General features: G+C 36.7%; 1 protein-coding gene across 10 annotated transcripts in view; it reads right to left on the reverse strand.

The window, feature by feature from the left end:
• Window positions 1-7,393: 7,393 nt before the first annotated feature.
• Window positions 7,394-19,432, reverse strand: part of Csnk1g3 (casein kinase 1 gamma 3) — an 84,076-nt gene continuing 72,037 nt past the window's right edge. For 5 of the 10 annotated variants that reach the window (XM_060377256.1, XM_060377254.1, XM_060377255.1 and 2 more), the window contains 3 exons: window positions 17,162-17,268; window positions 16,655-16,678; window positions 7,394-9,769 (listed from right to left, as the gene is read on the reverse strand). In XM_060377256.1, the coding sequence (XP_060233239.1) occupies window positions 9,715-9,769; window positions 16,655-16,678; window positions 17,162-17,268 (186 nt within the window). In that variant the 3' untranslated portion in view covers window positions 7,394-9,714. The remainder of the gene's footprint in view (window positions 9,770-16,654; window positions 16,679-17,161; window positions 17,269-19,432) is intronic. The other 5 variants (XM_060377258.1, XM_060377259.1, XM_060377257.1 and 2 more) reach the window with 1 other exon arrangement.

The following is a 19,432-nucleotide window of genomic DNA, read 5'->3' on the forward strand; positions in this document are numbered from 1 at the left end:
TTCCTGGCTCTGGCTACATGTATGCCATAATACAAAACTGGTTTATTTTCAAAGCTTTTGCATGCTTAAGGATCCCAAACATGCCATTCACACCAGTTTTGAAAACTAACTTAACTTCTCTAACTACAGAGAAGTAACAAATATATTACTCAGTTTTGTATTTAGAAATGTATTGATGGTAGAAATGTTTTTATAATTTTCAGAAATTATGAATTCTTCATGAATACTTTTTTACTGTTGCTTGCAAACACTTCCAAACTTGACATACAGGTGTGAACACGGGGGGGAAAATACATATTAATATTAAAGTATCTCCACAGAAAGCAAATCCTAGAGAGGCAGCATGTGGCTCCAAGGTCACAGAGCTAGAATGTGGTCCCATGGAGTCTTGGAAAGAGCGTAATGGACTTTTAAAGTGATTTCTACAACAAACGCAAACGGAGGTGAAATTATTAGCTAAAAATACTACAACAGTTGCTATGACACTGCCATGTTGTAGAGGACCAAGAGTTTCACTCAAGTAAACTAAGCAAGAAAGTGTGACAATACATTCTCACAATAGTGGTGCCAGAGTTGGTTATACTGGTCACAGCGAAGCTTCTGACTAGAATGCACTGAAGGGGAACCAGCAAGTGTACTGGGTGTATACATTCCCCAATTATCTAGCACAAAGTATTCTAAAAGGCAAAACAAAACAGAAATTACCAAATTAACTATTAGTAAAAGAAAACTGCAATCATCCAGCAACCTCCAACCTTTAATTTCCCAGGGCCAAAATCCCGACAATGTGTGCGCGCGCGTGTGCACACACTGACTGATGAAGTGTTTGCTTCTGAGTCAATGTTAGCACCTCATCTTAACATCTATGATTCCGAGTGAAAAGCACAACTGATTCCAATCCTACCATTCAAGAATAATCCCAAAAGGGAAGAGTATGTTTGTAAAAAGAAATGTATCCCTTCTCTCCAAGTTCAGATTTTAAAATATACACAAAAATGAAAAATAATAGTCTATATAGCAAATTAATGAAAAGTGATGTGATTTTTAGTTCCCAATTATCCGGGGATTGAGTACAAAGATTTTATAAACTGTGCATACCACCAGATGTAAAGAAAAGGTTGATCATTAACAGAAAAAATGGTAACAACATTTGGCTGTTTTCTTCTGCTTTTATTTAGATCATGAACAATTTTCCACCTAAGGAGTTGGGGTTAAGAAGAAAAGACTGGGGGGCTGGAGAGATGGCTCAGTGGTTAAGAGCACTGGCTGTTCTTTCAGAGGACCAGGGTTCAATTCCCAGCACCCACATGGCAGCTCACAACTCCCTGTAATGCCAGTTCCAGGAAATCTGACCCCCTCACAGACAAAACACATAAAATGAAAATAATGAATTAAGAAACAAGAAAAGACTGTTCGTAGCTGCCAAACTTTAAAAGACAATGAATTCTCCAGAGCCACCTCAACTACTTCACCATGAGAGACCTCCTGGTGGCAACTGGAGCACAGGAAAAGACAGAGACAGGAAATACTATCTCTTCAGAAGGAAAAGAAGCCTCAACAGCCATACTGGCAAATAATATGACTGTGGGGAGCAGATGCAATAAAAAGACAGTTTAACCCTGTCAGAAACAGAAATGGTAATCTTCAGAAATAAACATGGAACAAGAAAGTTGTCAAGAAATCTTTTTTCCTTGAGGGAATAATAACAGTAGGACAAAGAAAGCATCTATTTTCCTGAGTTTCACACATATTGGTGACCAGGGTATGAAGGGTTACCATTGTCTCAAAAGAACACTGATACCCTGCATTAGTGGTTCAGTGGGTAAACAGTGCCCTTGTAGTAAGATTCCTGTTGCCTGAACCAGGGCTTGCCCTGTACTTTTTCTGCTTGACATTTAAACAAAGCATAAAATTAGTATTTTTTAAGTGTCACTAAATGAGAAGTATGATATGCCAATGAGCAATAGAATATGCAGAGAGGCATGATGACTTTGATGCAAACATTTAACAAATACCAAACCTTCTTGACCCAAAGGGCAGCACAGTACTCAGCACTAAGAACAAAGGTGAACAGCAATGGTCCTCAGAATCATGCTACAAAGGAGCTGTCATCTCCAACCTAAGCTGAGAAAACTTAAGCTAATAAATAGATAAGATAAATAAACTGGCAGTTTTCAATAGTTGAAAGAACTTTGAATCCAAATGCATGTATCTGTAGCTGGGAATGAGGCTTAGAGGCTTTTGCCTAACAGGCGAAGCCACGGGCTTGATTACAAATGCATAAACCGCATGAGTCTAATTCCAAAGTCCACTTCTTTTTCAAGGTCACACACTGCCTCTTCGTCTAAGTTTACTCAAGGGTCTGGCTTATCTTATCTACTTTTGTTCCTAGCTCCAACATGGGCTATTCTTTATATTATAATTTGTGGTACCACATAAAATGTTCTTTCCTTTCATATAAAACAGGGTCATCTTTGGCTAAGTAATGTCTTTCAATTAGATAAAACATAATTTCCCTCAAACATCCAAATCCTTTCAATGTGGTCTGCAAGGCTATCTAGCCCATCTCCTGCATTTAGTAAGCTCATGAGCTAAGAATGATATTTTCATTTCTAAATGGTTGAAAAACATCACAAGAATGTCTCAAAACACATAAAAATTATATGAAATTCAAATTACAATGTCCATAAATAAAATCTTATTGGAACACAGCCATGCCCATTCATTTACATATTATATATGGCTGCTTTCACGGCACAAAAGCAGAACTGAATAGTTGTGACAGAGACCATATGTGGCACTTTCAGTGCTTCACACTGCTGTTCAAAACACTATAAATCTCAGTAATGACTATAATTCAAAGTACTTCAAGTGCCACACATACTGTCAGACGTACATTTATTTTTTTATTACCAGTGCATATTCATCATGCAAAAAAAAAAAGGTAATCTTTAAGTATTGCACTTTTAAGGCACAGTAGAATGTGGATTGTAATTCAATTACGCGGCAAAGCATCGTGTTCATTATGCAATGATACTTTAGCAGTACTAAAAGAATGCATTTCCATATTATCAGCGTAAGCACTCATCACAATATTTTCAAGGAAAGCAATAATCAGGACAATTAGAAAACTAGAAGCAGAATTTATTCACCCATGTAAGTGCTTGCTCGCTTCTCCTCCTCCCCCACTTCCTGAGAATAAAGGGACAATGAACTTCCTGAGTGGCTCATTTGTAAAACAAAGCTACTTAATAGTGATGGGATGGAGTTAATTGCACTTGACTGCATCAGCCAAAGAAAACAACCTGTTTGTGCCTACAAGTTTTTCAAGAGCAAGTTTTGAAGACACTGGTCACTGATAACCAATTCAAAAACAAGGCAATTGATTTTGAGAAGTTTTCCTCGGCTTCTCGTAAATCAAAAGGTGTTATCAATATTGCCCAGTTGTTTGTTTTACCTAAGAAGTCGATACTGAGATCAACATAACTCAATGATCTATTTTGTGAAAACACGAAACAGAATTACAGGAAAGAGTATTTTCAAAAACAGTTGAGAAAACATCAGTTCAGTACAACCTCAAGTACACTGATGTGTTCCAATGGATAACGCGGAAATAGGTGAGGCAGAGAACAGCTACTGGATAAATTTCAAAGCTCTAGAATGTTGGCCATTTAAAGTGGATGGTCACTTTATATTTAAGGAAGTATTTTGTGGAAGCATTTGTATTTAACTACTGAAGAGTTAATTATAAACCAGATCTCTACATTCTGTCAGGAAGGGAAAGGAGTATAGTGACTTTCCCAACTACACAGCCGTTTGATGGCAGTGTTTGTAGTTTCCAAACTCAAAACCTGAGGCACAGTCCATAATTCCAAACCAACCTCAAGAGGAGCTCATGTGACAGGTGTCAAATGTGCCTCAAATTTCCAATTAAGAAAACCTACAATCTAACAAATACCCTCTGAACAATTATTCTGACAAGAACTATTACTCCTACAATCCCAGTACTCAAGAGGCAGAGGCAAGAAGATCATGAGTTCAAGGCCAGGTTAGGCTATAAACCTAGAACATGGCTAAAAAGAAAAAGAAAAAAAAAAAGTCTCATATCCCAGCAACATTACCTGATAATGGTTTTACAGTCCTTTTCTTAAAAAAGTTAAAAAAGTTAATTTATTAACTTGTAGATCTGATAAAAAGCTAGGCAGAGACAAACTGGTGATCTGTTTTCAACATTAATAAAGCTCTATACTCATGTTCACTTGTATTTGGGAAAATAAGCTTTTCACTCTTGTAACTCATAACCGAAGCCCTGAAAGACATACATATCTAACAAACATATTAGATAAGGTGCTTGAGACCTTCTTTTTACCTGAAGCCAAACATTTTTCAAATGCAACCATGCACTGCTAACAACATCTGAAGTTGTATTTATAAAATTCTAAAAATCAATAATGCTAAGTTCAAAAACTGAGTTTGTGCCTTTATATTTTGTTTTTCTCAGATTAGAGGTGATACCTGTATTTTACTGCTCAGTAGTTATTAACTTTCCTTATGGTTACAATAGCTTTTCGACCATTAGTTTTTACATTTAATAAGATAATACAGGTCACAGCCTAAGATCGATGTCAAGTAGGCTAGCAAATGTGCTGTGCCAGTGGTATAAAGGCACTACCAAGTTCATCACTGAAGTACAGAATCTGTAACAAAACAGCACAGAATTCAAGAAAGTATTTCAATCCACAACAGTGTTAAGTAACATAAACATTACAAGTTCGAAGGTTAGTGGTTTTGACAAGCTATTGGCATACCATGACCATCTAGCTAAAAGCTAAAAACAAAGCCAAACCAAAACAACAAAAAACAAATGCTTGATATTGGAGGCCAAAGGTTAAACAGCAGCAAGTCTGTATGGTTTTTCTGTTCTGCCAGCCACCAGTCTTCCAGTTATTTCTCTTCAAAACTAACAAATAATTTCTAATTCCAAACGTCTTATCTAAATAAATATGACAAGACATGTTTGCAAGTCCTATCCAAAATGATGTCACACCAAGAATAAGAATGTGTAATGTTGAATGTTACATTATATACTGAGAGGTACAGGTTTCATAGGTAACCCTACCATACCTTACTGCCTTCTAAATCAGGTTATCTTGCTACTATCAAGCCTTCATTAAACATCTTTATGTAGATACCTTTTACATTTATCTCTTCTGGGTTTTAGACTCATATCTATATACTTTTTAATATTTATTTCATTGAATATATTAAATGCACCTCAAATTTACCATATCCCATACCAAACTTGGGGACTTTCTCATCTTTTCCCCTCCCATATTCATATCTAAACAAAATACATCATCATCCTCTTTTAATATACCCAAGTGAGACACTCAGAGCGAATTATCTTATTTTTACCCTTTCATTTTCATATACAGTAAGAAAACTGATTAATCTACTTGCTAATTTTCTTTCTTTTCCTTGCTGCCAAGCACCCAAGTCCAAACCATCAGCATTTCCCCTTTAACCTACTCTTAAGCATTCCTAATGTATCTAGAGCATCTGTTCATATTTATTTTAAATCTACTTAAACACAGTGGTTTTGTTGTTTTTTTACAACCATCAGATCTGACCATAGACAAATAACTTAATGTCCTTTTATGTGTCAATTCTCAAGTGTGTTCTGGACATGGACCCATTACTGAAGCCCAACCACCAGGAGAATAGCAGCTGTTTGTCCATGGGTACTGGCTCCAGTGGACATGCAAAGCTGTTGGACCTGCTGAGAAACTGCTTTCTTTTACTTGGTTACCAAGATGTTGCTGAACTCAACCCTCAACCCTTACACTGTAAAAATGGTAAGATGAAATTAGAGCCAAAGGGATGACTTAAGAGAAGGGCAGATGCCTGCTTTAATATCAAGATGAGCTATCAGAAGTCAGTTTTCGCACTTGGCTTTAATTGAGTGAAATATTGTTTTTTATTGCGTAAGTCGGGTTGAGTTATCACTTGCAGGTGAAAAGGTTCTTACTAATGCAAATATAGTCACAGAGACTAGAATCCACTCTAAAACCAGATTGCTTTTTCCTAGTGAAACCTCTTCAAGATTAGGTGTCATCCTCAAAGCATTCTCCTGCCCCTGTGTGTATATGTGCTGTGTGTGTTGTATGTAAATACTTGCTGGATAGTTTTATGTTAGCTTGACACATGCTCAAGTTATCTGAGCAGTGGGAATCTCAATTAAGAAAATGCCTTGTAACATTTAGTTGTAGGCAAGCCTGTAAAACATTTCCTTAATTAGTGATTGGTGGGGAAAGACCCCACCCACTGCCATCCTGGACCCTACAGGTAGTACACCTCCAGCCTGGTGGTTTGGGTTCTATAAGAAAGCAGAGCAAGCCATGATGAGCACGCCGAAAGTGGCACTCCTGGATGGCCTCTGCGTCAGCCCCTGCCTCCAGGATCCTGCCCTATTTGGGTTTCTGTCTTGACTCCCTTCTATGATGAACAGTGCTGCAGAAATGTAAGCCAAATAAACCCTTTCCTCCCCACACTGCTTTGGGTTTTCATTGCAGCAATAGAAAGAAACCCTAAGACATGCACAGAACTCAGAGGATGACATCTATCACTTTCCACACCTATTTGAGGTAAGGTCTCTCACCGAGCCTGGAGTCTAGAGTGGCAGCCAGCAAACCCCAGTGATCCTCTAGTCACTATAAGACACAATGCTAGGGTAAAACGTGCATTCTTAATTACAGAGGTTTTTTACAGAGGTTCCTGGGATTTGAACTCACACCTTCATACTTGTATAGAAAGCACTCTTAGCTGCTCACTCATCTCTCTAGTCCACAGTCTTCCATTCTGTTTCAAAGTCACTGGTGCTTAATGCACATACTAGTCACAGGCTAAATGGTTCTACTTCCCTTATCTTGCCTACAGCATCCTTCAGTAAACAAGACTCCATTAACACCATTTGGTAAAACTGCTTAAAGGACCTACCATAATGAGAAGTCAAATTACTGTTACAAATATATGCTCCCCATCTGCAATGACTTTATTCACTTAAAATTAATTAACAGTGAACTTCATTTCCAAAAGAAATAAAATTATTGTTTATTCCCTTAAGTTATTAGGAGACAGCTTTAACTAATTGATCTATTAAGTAACTCAGAAAAAAATATACATTAAAAAATGAAAACGAAGCAAGCTTGGATCCTTCCTGTTATGTGCTCCTTACAACTGTGTTCTAACAGAACAAAAACAGAAACAAATGACAAAAGCAGGTTCCTTCTGCTCTGCCTCTTACAGTAGTAAACAAACAAGTTATTTTTTAATCCACTGTGCAGCACTAAATGGCATTAGTTCATTCATGGTTAGAGGAAAGGGGAAAGAGCGGTTTAAAAAAACTACCTTTATTTATTTCTTTTTCAGTTACATACTTTTAAACAGGGCTGTGTTTCTGTATTCAGACATTCAGGCAATGTTGACTTCATTAGTGTTGACAGAAAAGAAGCATAAAAATGCAAAACATTGTTGGCTTAACCTGAACATACCTGCATTACCTATTACTGACCAGTCTGTGCGCCAAAGACTTATTCTCTGGCACTAAAATGGAGCACTTAAAAATATTGCTAAAAAGCAAATGTCTACACACTGGCCTTTGCAGCAAATAAGGGTATTCATACTTTTAAAATATTTAAGTCCATAATTGGATTAATATACACACCTTCTTATGTATAAGGAGTTCAGATCATATAAACACTGTACAGTCCAAAAAACCCTACTGAGAATAAAACTAAATAGGCTTATGATAAGAAATACAGATATCGCATGTATTTACAAATATCATATAGTCACACAAATTTGGTCAAATACTGTAAAGAAGTGGTTTCACATTATAAATGGCCAAAACATCCATCTACCTTGCTCAAAGCAAACAAAACCAAAAACTCAGTAAAAGCTCCTGTAGTTTAGGCATCATAACAGTATACAAATAGAATGGAAAATGCTGACCAAATTATACAGTAATTATACTCAACCTAGAAAACTAGGTTCAGTGTAGGTCTTCAAAAAAAAAAAAAAAAAATCAAGAAAAAAAGATCACTCATAGGATTAAAAAAAATTATAAACAGTGTCCTGATTTGTGATGTTCATATTGGTGCCCAATTTATCAAAAGCAACACATTGAACTTTTGGCTAATAAGAAAAATAAATTACAAAATACAATTAAATAACTGTAAATTCAAATGAAGTTTTAAAAAGTGGATTCATTTCCTTTAATACATATTTTAAATGTTACCTTGAGACAAAAAAAAAAAAAAACAATAAATAAGCATACCTGAAGGCTCACACGTAAAACAGAAGAGAGTGCGCGCAGAAGGAGCAACAGTTTTCTAAGTGAGAGATGAATGTGTCATGTGATCAACAGTATACTCTAGCTAGTCTTTTTGTTTTAACTCTTAAAAATCTGGCTAGCAAAATGCGACCAAAAAACAAAAAGCAGAAACAGAAACCTGTGCCCTTACAGCTTGAAACAAGCACACTTGCAAAGTGGAATGGACTTGGCTAACAACAGAACTGTTACGCTGTTCATATGCAGATGCTGTAAAAGCTATGGAGGCAAAGCGCCCAGCCCACCCTCTCCAAAACATTCTCCAGTCATTGCCATTATGCTCAAGACAGGGAATTTCAGAGAACCAGCAAAGCTGAATACAAGAGACTATTGTACACAGAGGGCAACAGATGACCCAGCGTTTAGTGCTGGGAGTGTGTTTCTTGTTTTTACTTGAAGAACAACGTAACAAGCAGGTGCCACTCAGGCACATCCTCGGTTTCTGCTTCTGGGAAAGTGTGGCCATTCAGAAGTAGGCTCAGGGACTCCAGCCTTACCATAACAAGTTTCATATTTATTTCCTTTCCTTATTGTGTTTTTTAAACTCCAACATACATTACTTCTCCAGTACTCACTTCCTGCCAATCTAGCATACATTATCCAGAAGCACAGAGTGACATTATAAAATGTTATTAGCACTTCTCTACTTCTGCAGCTGCACTTTACTCAGTGGCACGACAGAAGCTGAATTCCTATTTTCCATACTTCTGATTTATCAACCACCACCGCCTGCCAATCCCATACTGCTTTTTCCTCAGTATCTCCGGGCAGTGACTGTACCATGATTTCACAGAGAGAAAGTCAATATGATTCATGAATAACAGTACCATCAGTCATACTGAAATCAATGCAGATGTCACAAAATAGGAACTGTTAAAGTTGTTTTTAATATTTGGGCAATTGTTTTCTCTGCTGCACTACCCATTGGGAAGAAAATTTCTGTTTGATTATGCTTTTATAGAAGACATAAAAAAATCAAATTAAGTGCAATTCATTGACACTTGGACACCTGTATTGTTTTCTAGAGCAGAAGAGCCTCTGGAAAATGTCCTACGTATGGGACTGTGTTCATCAATACCATTTCATTGGTCCATTCCATTCAATGATGGGCAAAGCACTCACGTTCTGACAAAATTTTAAAGCTTCCATAAAGTTAAATTAGGGGCAAAATGAATGTAAGACAACCACAAAATGAAAAATGAAAAGTGACATTTTTGTTTCAAGAGTGAGTCCTTGAAAATATACATGGTCACTATAGAGATGATTTTAATCACGAGACAGCATATGAACATGTAAGTAACTCCCCAGGATCTGTCTGTGTCCAGTCATTTGTGACGTTGTATGGTTTTCCTTTTCCTTCGTTTGAAAAAACAGCAGCACCTGTAGATAAAGAAAACATCCCTTTATTATAAAAACACTAACGTTATCAGAGATGGAACTTATCACAGTAATTGAGATGGTCATAAAAAGCAACAGGCTCGTGCAGAATAGACAGTCAAAACATCAGCAAAGCATTGGTATTAGTGACCCTGTGACAGTCATGAGTATGTCCTGTTAGCATGCCTTCTGGGTACAGCAGGACAGTCTGCGCAACATAAAAAGAAGCCAGTAAGTCCAAAAGGCCTTACTCCAAGAACTGAAAAAATACTGCGCTCTGACTTTCAACTCATCTGCCACACTTAACTCAGTACATTTAATAGTCTCTGTGTGCCATGCTTTTATAATGTTCATTTATGTGGTTCCTTCCCTTTCCTTCTAAGAGTTTTGATTCCTGAAGCCATTGTTACAAAAGCAATAATGAACCTATTACTAGGGATTTCATTTAATACAAATCAGTTTAGATTCTAAAACAAAACATTCATCGGCAAGTATTTCCCACCATATTTATAAAGCAAAAAGAGAAAATAGATTAAGTACAACACTAAAACTGGCCATACAGCTGGGTTTACTGAGACTGAAGCATCACCTAAGGACCATGCATAAAATGGACCTAGGGCCCCTGCAAAGTTGTAGCAGATGAACAGCTTAGGCTTCAAGTGGGTCCTCTAGTAAGGGAAGTGGAGACTGCAATGGGCACTCACTTTCTAGCTTTTAGATCACTTTCCCCTGGTGGACTGCCTTGATAGGCCACAGGGGAAGAGGACACATTCAGTCCTGATATAATTTCATGTGCTGGGGTTGATGGGAAAGGGAGCTCCCATTTTCTGAGGAAAGGGGGAGGAGAAGGAGGGAGGGAGAGAAGGTGGGACTGGGAGGGGAGGAAAGAAGGAGCTACAAGGATGTAAACTGAATAAAATAAATGAGAAAAAAAGAATAAGATAGATACAAAGAAAAAATAGCATAGCCAAGGCAGATCCATTTTATAATTCAAAAACTGTATATTAAAAACTTATTTTAAATATATAGTTTTTAAAGATAATTCAAAAACTATATATTCAGTCCTTGTCTTTTTCCCTAGGTACAAACATCTAGATATAAACTTTATCTCACTGAGGTAACTGGAAAAACTGAAATGATTTTGTGTGTGTGTGTGTGTGTGTGTGTGTGAGAGAGAGAGAGAGAGAGAGAGAGAGAGAGAGAGAGATGAAATACTCATGGGCCAAAATCAGTGCTATTGCCATAAAACAAGGACTAAGTATAACACATTGTTTCAGAAGTTTGAAAAGTCAGTGATGATTTATTTTCACCTATATAATCCTAATACTTTCTCAAATCTCAGATACATAAATTTTCAAAAATAAAAATGCAGAAAGGATACTGCTCAGCGGGCAGAGCCCTGGATTCAGTCCTCAGTGCCACTGAAACTGAGCAGAAGGTAGAGACAGAAGGGTCAGAAGTTCAAGGTCATCCTCCAACACACAGTTTGGGTTCAGCCTGGAATACATGAGACCCTGTCTCAAATGGAGGGAGTAAAATAGTTTTCAAGTAAACATTTCAGTTATTACAAAATATCTACAGGGTAAAAATAAAATAAAAGAAATAGACCAAATATTTATAACATTAAATTTAAAAACCTAGTGATATTTCTATAAAAATTCAGTGTTGTTTAATATAAAGTTCCTGCTTATGGTATTCAAGCTCCAAGGTATATTCCTTCAAAAAGTTTCTATTAAAAAGTTATATAAGCCTTTAACAATGGGAAATGTAATGTTATACAAGTTTTGATAAACAGGCTCATAACTGTCAACTTGTCTATGCTGGTGCTGTATTCACACTGTCTCACTTATTTGGTTTTGCTTTTAGTTATGAAAGCAAAGTTCTTCCCATTTGTTAAATAACCTTTCATTCTAATAAAAGTATTACTGAATAATGAAACTATTCTCAAGCATTTATTTGAAACTAAATACAAATTTAAGATGAATTCTGATGGCACAGGTCCTTTAAATTAAAAACGTTAAAGAGTAATCCACATAACTTTAAAAATAAACCCCACTAAATAGGATGTTATCCTATTAAAGCAACTACCACCAGAGGGCAGCATTGATGTATGTTCTATGAATACATCTGCCCACAAAGCAGTGGCATTAGAAAAGTAAATTGACATTTTAACCCGTTTTTTTATGATAAAATCATTTTAAAATCAGCTGATTCATAGTCTGATGATGAAGAAATTGCTACTGCATTTATCTCCTGTCTCCATGCACCCAATATGAAACAGTGCTGTTGTAGTCTTTTTTCTGCATTTACTATTTCTTTCTTTTTTACTATTACTTTAAAATGACTTTTTGATTTACTACTTCCCTGTATATTTGCTAGCCTACAGAAGTAGTCCATCAAATGAGCAAAGAGTTGCCATTCTCTTAGTATTTCTTGAAGGACTTGCCTCATTAACACATCTAATTCCTATAGTAAAATCTAGTTAAAATTACAGTTAAGGTCTAAATCTAGAGTCCTTACCCAGGAGGCACAAACTCTCCCATAGTCTATAAAATGAGTATTTTAGCATTACTATGAGGCTTTTCTAGAAAAAACTGACCAGGAACACATTCTTTCAATGCTGAGTCTAGATCTCAAGGTTAAGACACTTGGCATAGTTTCCACAGCCAATAAAACTTATATTAGAAAAAACGGTTATTTAACAAGTGGGAAGAATTGAGCTTTCAAAGCTAAACACAAAACCGGAGCATCAAATGAGGTGATGTGAATACAACGGCACTGTGGACAAACAGGTAATGACTAGCCTTTGCCACTAAAATTTATGTTAAAATCACAGTGAGCCTCAGCTTTGCTGTTTCCATCCCACCTCCTCTCACCTCATTCACTGCCCTCTTCATCTAGAACTTGCTTTGTTTCCTGGACCTATATTAAGCACTTACTTCTCTCAATCAAACTGCAGCATGTTTTCCTCACTGCGTCTGAGGTTCTTCTTACCTTTCCTTTCTAAATGATTCATCAGCACCACCTTTGGTGGTGACAATTCCTGCATCTAGCCTGTGCCACCCATTAAGGACTTCAGAAGAAACCAGTATCTCCAGTCCCAGCTTAATGAGCATGTAAAAAATACCTTTTACAACAACTAATAGTTATTTTTTGACAAATAAATATTTTACATTAAAATTAATACCTGATGTGAAATTCCTTATCTTTGGATTTCTTGATTTTTAAAAAGCAGGAATGTTGAGCTGGGCAAGAGTTTGGATCAGAAGTAAGACTATGTATGTAACTATTTCAAGTAGATACCTATAATCCCATCCCCTATGCCTTCCTCTCTATCCACCTGCAATTAATCTGTCTAAAATGATACAATCTCATCTTTTTCAAGCTAGCTTACTTCAGAAATTTTCACCTTGCTTAGAATTAAAAAAAAAAAATTCTTTTAAAATGAGTACACCTCTAATTCCACTATGTAAACTAAACCAAGATCAAAAGCTCAAGGCAGCCTGAACTAGAGGAGACAGGGTCCTCACTTCTACCCAATGAAAAGCCAGAATTCAGTTTATGTCTCTACCCAGCACTCTGTCTTCATTAGTACAGCCATGCCCTCTCACTCATCAATTTCATCATTAGTTATTCACCGGTTAAGCACTGGGGTCACACAGCTCTTCAAACTTCGTCCCCAATCTATTTCGATGGTGCTCTTAATTTTATACTGAGGTAAAGGAGAGGGAGGCAATGGGGAAGGAGGGAGCACTAACTTCCTTTCATAGTACACTCCACAATCTTTTTAATCCCCTTATAAGCTCTTTTCCTCTTCTATATTGGCTACAGTGGCTGGGGTATAGCTTGGTGATAAGGCACTTGCCTTACATGTATACAGCACTAGACTCAACACCCCCACAGAAACACACACATACATGCACAAGCACACACAAAAACACTATCTAAATGTGTGCCTCATGGCTACTCTAATGGTATGCAAGGTTTGAAACACCTTCATAACCACTCAATCACCGAACATACAATAATTTTTCAATAAATATTAGAGGTGAAAAAGGATGCAATCTAGAAAAAGAAGTTATGCACATTACTTAGTCTCAGTCTCAGAAGATAGCAATGTATTATAGAAATGCAAAGAATTAATCTGATTAAAAGAAAGGCAAAAAGAAAAAAAGTTTAAAGAGAGTTTCAATGAAGCTAAGTGCTGAGGATTATCGTAACCCAACTGGAATAAAGTTTTCCTGAGCCCAGAGGTTGTTATCTTTTAACACCACTCCCATTTTCTTCTATGCCACAGACAACCACGATTGTATTTTCTGTATCCTTACCACTGCACTGCCCTGTTCAGTTTATGTAAGTGGAGCTATGTAATAAATGACACTATTTTGTTTCTTTCACTTAACAGATAGTTTATCTCATTTATTTATTTATTTGGTTGTTTATTTATTATAATTTATTTACTTTGTATCCAGGCCCTAGTGCCCTCCCTCGTCTCCTCCCAGTCCTCTCTCTCTCTTCTGCCCTATGTGCTTTCCCTAGTCCACTGATAGGAAAGGACCTTCTGACCTTAGCCCATCAGGTCTCATCAGGGCTGGCTGCATCATCTTCCTCAGATGGAGGTGATCAAAGAGCCAGCCACTAAGTTCATGTCAGAGACAGCTCCTGCTCCCCTTACTAAGGTACTCACTTGGAAACTGAGCAGCCTATGGGCTTTGTCTGAGCAGGGGGTCTAGGTCCTCTCCATGCATGGTCCTTGGTTGGAGAATCGGTCTCTTAGTAGTTATTTTCAACCTCTTTTCTTTGTGTGATATAATAATGCATTTATTTCATGGGTGTGATAAACTGCCATAATGAATTATTTAGTAAATAACTTATTGTGGTTTCCTATTTTAACTGGAAACTCTAAACTGGGGATCTAAAGATGAAAAGGGCCTTATTTTCAACACACTAACATCACATGATGTGAGAAAACAATGAGCAGATTAAGAAAACAGTAGTAAAATATGTGCTGTCAGAATTGAATTGGGGCTGGAAATAAACAGAAAGTGACAAGAATAAGTAGACTATGAATGTCTTTGATGTCATATCAAGAAATCTGGACATAGGGCTGACGAGATGGCTCAGTGGTTAAGAGCACTGTCTGCTCTTCCAGAGGACCCAACATGGCAGTTCATTACTGTCTGTAACTCCTGTTCTAGGGGATTAAAACATCCTCACATAGACATACATGCAGGCAAAACACTAATATATATAAAATGCAAATACACAAATTAAAAACAAAAAGGATTTTGGTCACAATCCTCCAAACAATGAAGGAACAGCAGTCTCACCACTTTCTTCCTTCTTGTCCTCCAATGCCTCTGTAGAGAAAAGCTAGCCTATTGCACACATACCAAAGGTATCACAACTAAGTGAACCATGTCATTTTTGAAAGCCACCTCTAAGAAGCATTCTCTGATTATTCTTTTCTTTACAAATTGAAAGCTTTACCATGTACTAACAACTACTAAATGTGACTGCAATCTCTCCTGCTAGCTTGTGATAATCAGGTATTTCTGAAACTTCAACAGTAAAACCACTACCACAGAAAGAATGGATAGACTTGCTCAAAAGTACATCTCTAAAAGGATGAGAACACAGACAGCCAGGTTTAACAATGACTGTGAGCAGTGATGGAAGAAGCATGCTCCTGCGAGAGCACAGTAAGAAAGGTCACTGGCAGCTAGTGATGAAGAAGTAAATAGGTGTGGTAATAGCTACAGAGCCCTGTATGTGACAGACAAAATAACAGAGCCTTACCACAACCACTATTTCTCTCAACTCCCTATGAGGTGGATATTATTAGCAGCACTTTTTGAAAAGAGAAACAAGCCTTTAGAAAGTACGACACAGCAGAGGCAGAACTATACAACCAACACTCAACTGCAACGGTAAGTGCATTCAGGCGTGCCACACGGCCACCCTATATAATGACTGTCCTTAGCACTGTACCTAAAATTTACAAACACAAGCCATTATGGTTAACTTTCCTTTATTGAACAAACAAGTAAATAGCAAACTAATTACGTCTTGAAATATACTAAATTTGGTCACACCGTCAATAAATCCTAAAATGAAAACTGATTGAAATGGATCACTGCTTGCTAAAAAAGAAATACCCACAGCGTTTGTCAGTTTTTCAGCTAGTAAATGAGAGTTTTTCTTTTTTAAGAATGTAAGATGAGTGACAGGCTTTAAAACTAATTCATCTAAGGTTTTATTCATTGTAGAGATGAATCAAAATTTGTCTTGAAATTGAGAGAAGCTCCTAAATACAGAATTGCAACTGAAGACAAATACCAGAAAATAATTAAAATTTAGTACCATTTCTCCCAGCAAGAATATTATTAAGAACTATTAGGATTTTAAAGTACTAGTTAGTAAATGACATAGACTTTAGTGACACCATAGGGGGAATGAATATATATTCAAAAGTTGACAACAATAAAATATAAAGCTTAACTAAAAAAAACCTTAGCTTTCCATTTAAAAAGTTACAAATAAAAATTTCCATGTTACAAAACAAATGCACAAGCACAAGAAGGTTGGCATCTATGCAGTTAGGAAGTGCCCCAAACTATGTCACTTTAAGCAAAAATAAATAAATAAATGAATAAACAGAGAAACAAATAAATAAAAATAAAAAAAGCTGTGGCAGGCAAAACAGCTCCTCAACAATTATTTCTTGCTTTTCAGAGCTAATGTTATTGTCATTAATTAATTTTGTTTTACCAATTGTAATTTCTAAGGAAGATTTTTGTTTGTTTGTTTGTTTAGTTTAAGTGGTGCTAAATCTTTGAAATTATAGTCAATGGAGCTATTTCTGCCTGCCTACACTTGAGAACTCACCACATATTCAATACTTTCTGGCAGCTATACACAGAAAAACAAAAAGAAAAGAAAAAGGGAGAGAGGAAGAGAAAGAAAAATCGTCAAAAATAGCCCATAGTTAAATGATCACATTTTTTTTCATGCTTAATTTCTCCAGGCACTACTATAATTTACCTCTTAAAAATTAAAGTAACATTCAACATGCAGCATCCTACAATGCCAAGTACTTACATTTACAGAAAATAACATAGCAGTAATATCTATGCAATGTTATTATTGCTAAATATCAAAAGCTAAAAGTATGCTATTAATTTTAAATAAAAATCTGAGCACAGTTTCTAACAATTTTTATATTTTATATTAAGAAGGTATTTACTAAAGTAGTACTACTTTAAATGGTGAATTATATCACTTCTTTTGTGTGCTCTGTTCCTTGGGGGGATAAATGTGAAATAATTGCATAAGGTTCAAACATGCAAAATATGAACCAAAAAAATTACCAAAATAAGCAAAACAAAAACATACTTGGTTTCATCCATCACTTCTACTTCTGTAGGGGCTGTGATGGGTGCATTTGACCGTCCTGCCGTGGGGTCATCCGTGTTCAGCTCTCCATTTGTAGAACTTACAACCTGTTTTATAAAGGGAAACAAAGAATATTTATATATATACACACATTCCTGACCATATATACTAAGTAAAAATTAAGCCATTTAAATTAGAAAATTAATAAGAGGAACATAAGACAATTAGTAGATCAAGCCATCTAGCATGTGCTTTTGATTTCCTTTCCATCCTATACTTTTCTGCTTCTTTCTGGAAACTAGCTTCTACACAGGGGCTCCCATCAGTTCCTCTTGTGCCCTAGCCCATCTTCTTTAGCACATTACACATGATTTACTTCTGTCTTCCAATATGATTCTCAGTGAGTCTCCAATCACTGAGGCTTCCACCTCACACCGCCCATTTTAAGGAACAATAGTCACTCACCTAGTTGCTTCGAGCCCACATCTAATCCGTCAGTGAGTCCCATGAGCTATTCCCAGTACACACCCCATCTAATCAGTCCTCACTACCTCTGACATTACCAAGACTCCAGCAGCAAAACAACATGAGCTCTCAGAAGGATAAAACCCTGTTAATTAGTCTTCTGCTTTGGCTTGAATCACAAGTAAAATACATTATCCACACAGCAACCAGGAGACTCCTTTCAAGATATAATCCTGGCTGTAATAATTCCCTTCTGAAAAAGTCCACCTGCTGGCTTCTCGCTTAATTTAGAACAAAAAGCCCTATTCCTTATGCTAAAGCCCCACATAACCTAATGTCTACCTAGCTCACTAATCTCTTACTCCCACACCCTCTGCTCACCAGTGTCCAACACGCCAAGCTTCAGGCCTTAGCATTACCCACTGCCACTAGCTAGCACTCTACTTTACCTATAAGTTGTCTTCTTCTCAAGATTCCCAAAGAGCTCCTCTATTACAGACTTTTTATATCATTCATCTAGAATTTCCATGCAGAGACAATCTTTTATGTTGTACTTTATTTTTTTTCTGTATATGTTGTTTATGTTGACTTTTAAGTTTATCGGTTAGTTTTGGGACATTGTAGCCCTGTGTAGTTCTGACTATCCAGGAACTTGAACTTTCAGAGATCTACCTGTCTCTGTTTCCAAGTGTCAGGATTAAAGCACACAACGACATCTGGCTTCCTGCTGTATTTTTGGTTTTGTCTTGATGTTTTTATTTTCTGATGCAGCTATTGTGTTTTTAATATTCCACCACCATTAAAACTACTCCATAAGAGCAGGAATTGCATCTTGTTCTCTGACATACCTGACACAGAACAGGCACTCCACCTAATTGTCAGAATAAATAAATATAGCTATTGCCATGAATCAATTAAATTCTAAGACTTATCTATAAATTATCACAGGCATTACAAATTCATTTAATTGTCCAATTCTTTCCTCTTAATTCTAAACTTGAAAAGATACTCTCATCCTATCCTTTCTTTATTCCTAAGATTCTTCCATTCATTGAAGTTCTTATAACTCCAACTTTTCAGTGTTTACTTTCAAACTGAGAATTCCCTTGAAAACAAAGTCTGAAAAATTGTATCCTGTAAGCTTAACTCATTCCCCATTTTCCCACATAATCTGTTGGCATCAGCTGATCACTTTATAATAAGATGGACCCATACCCCAAATCAGCTACAGCACTGTGAGCATGAGAAAGACACATTGATCTTGCTAAACCTCAGTGTCCTCACCTATGAAATGGAAAATGGCAGTGTCTATTAACTATCAGGCTGAAGAAGAACCAATACATACAGTCAGGGATCAAGGTGTGGTGCCCATCACCACTATAAGCTGGCCTTTTGCAGAGGTACTCTACAAAGGAGAAATGAGGGCACAGTGCTATAGAAAAGCCCAAACTAATCAACTAAGCAAATACATGTTTGTTTGTTTTTTTAATTTCACACATCAAATTCTAAAGATTAGGCCTAGTCAGCTGCCATTTCTAGAACTATAACTGAACGAGAAGAGAGAAATACCAGTGTTCTTCAGGCTGACTTCTTTTCAGGAAAGTTTACAAAAACGACAGATAATCTCAAATTTGGAATTTCAGAGCATAATCAGATGTCTTATAGTTTACTGTTAATATTTTAAGAAATTAAATTGACTACAGTTTGACTACCATGTTTCAGAGACTAGGAGGAGAAAGCAAGCCTGTCAGCAACTTCCAAAAAAAGCCATCCCATCCAGATGAGACAGAGCAGTCCTCAAAGCAG

The sequence above is a fragment of the Meriones unguiculatus genome, chromosome 2 (genome assembly GCF_030254825.1).
Source record: "Meriones unguiculatus strain TT.TT164.6M chromosome 2, Bangor_MerUng_6.1, whole genome shotgun sequence".
NCBI classification, from domain to species: domain Eukaryota; kingdom Metazoa; phylum Chordata; class Mammalia; order Rodentia; family Muridae; genus Meriones; species Meriones unguiculatus.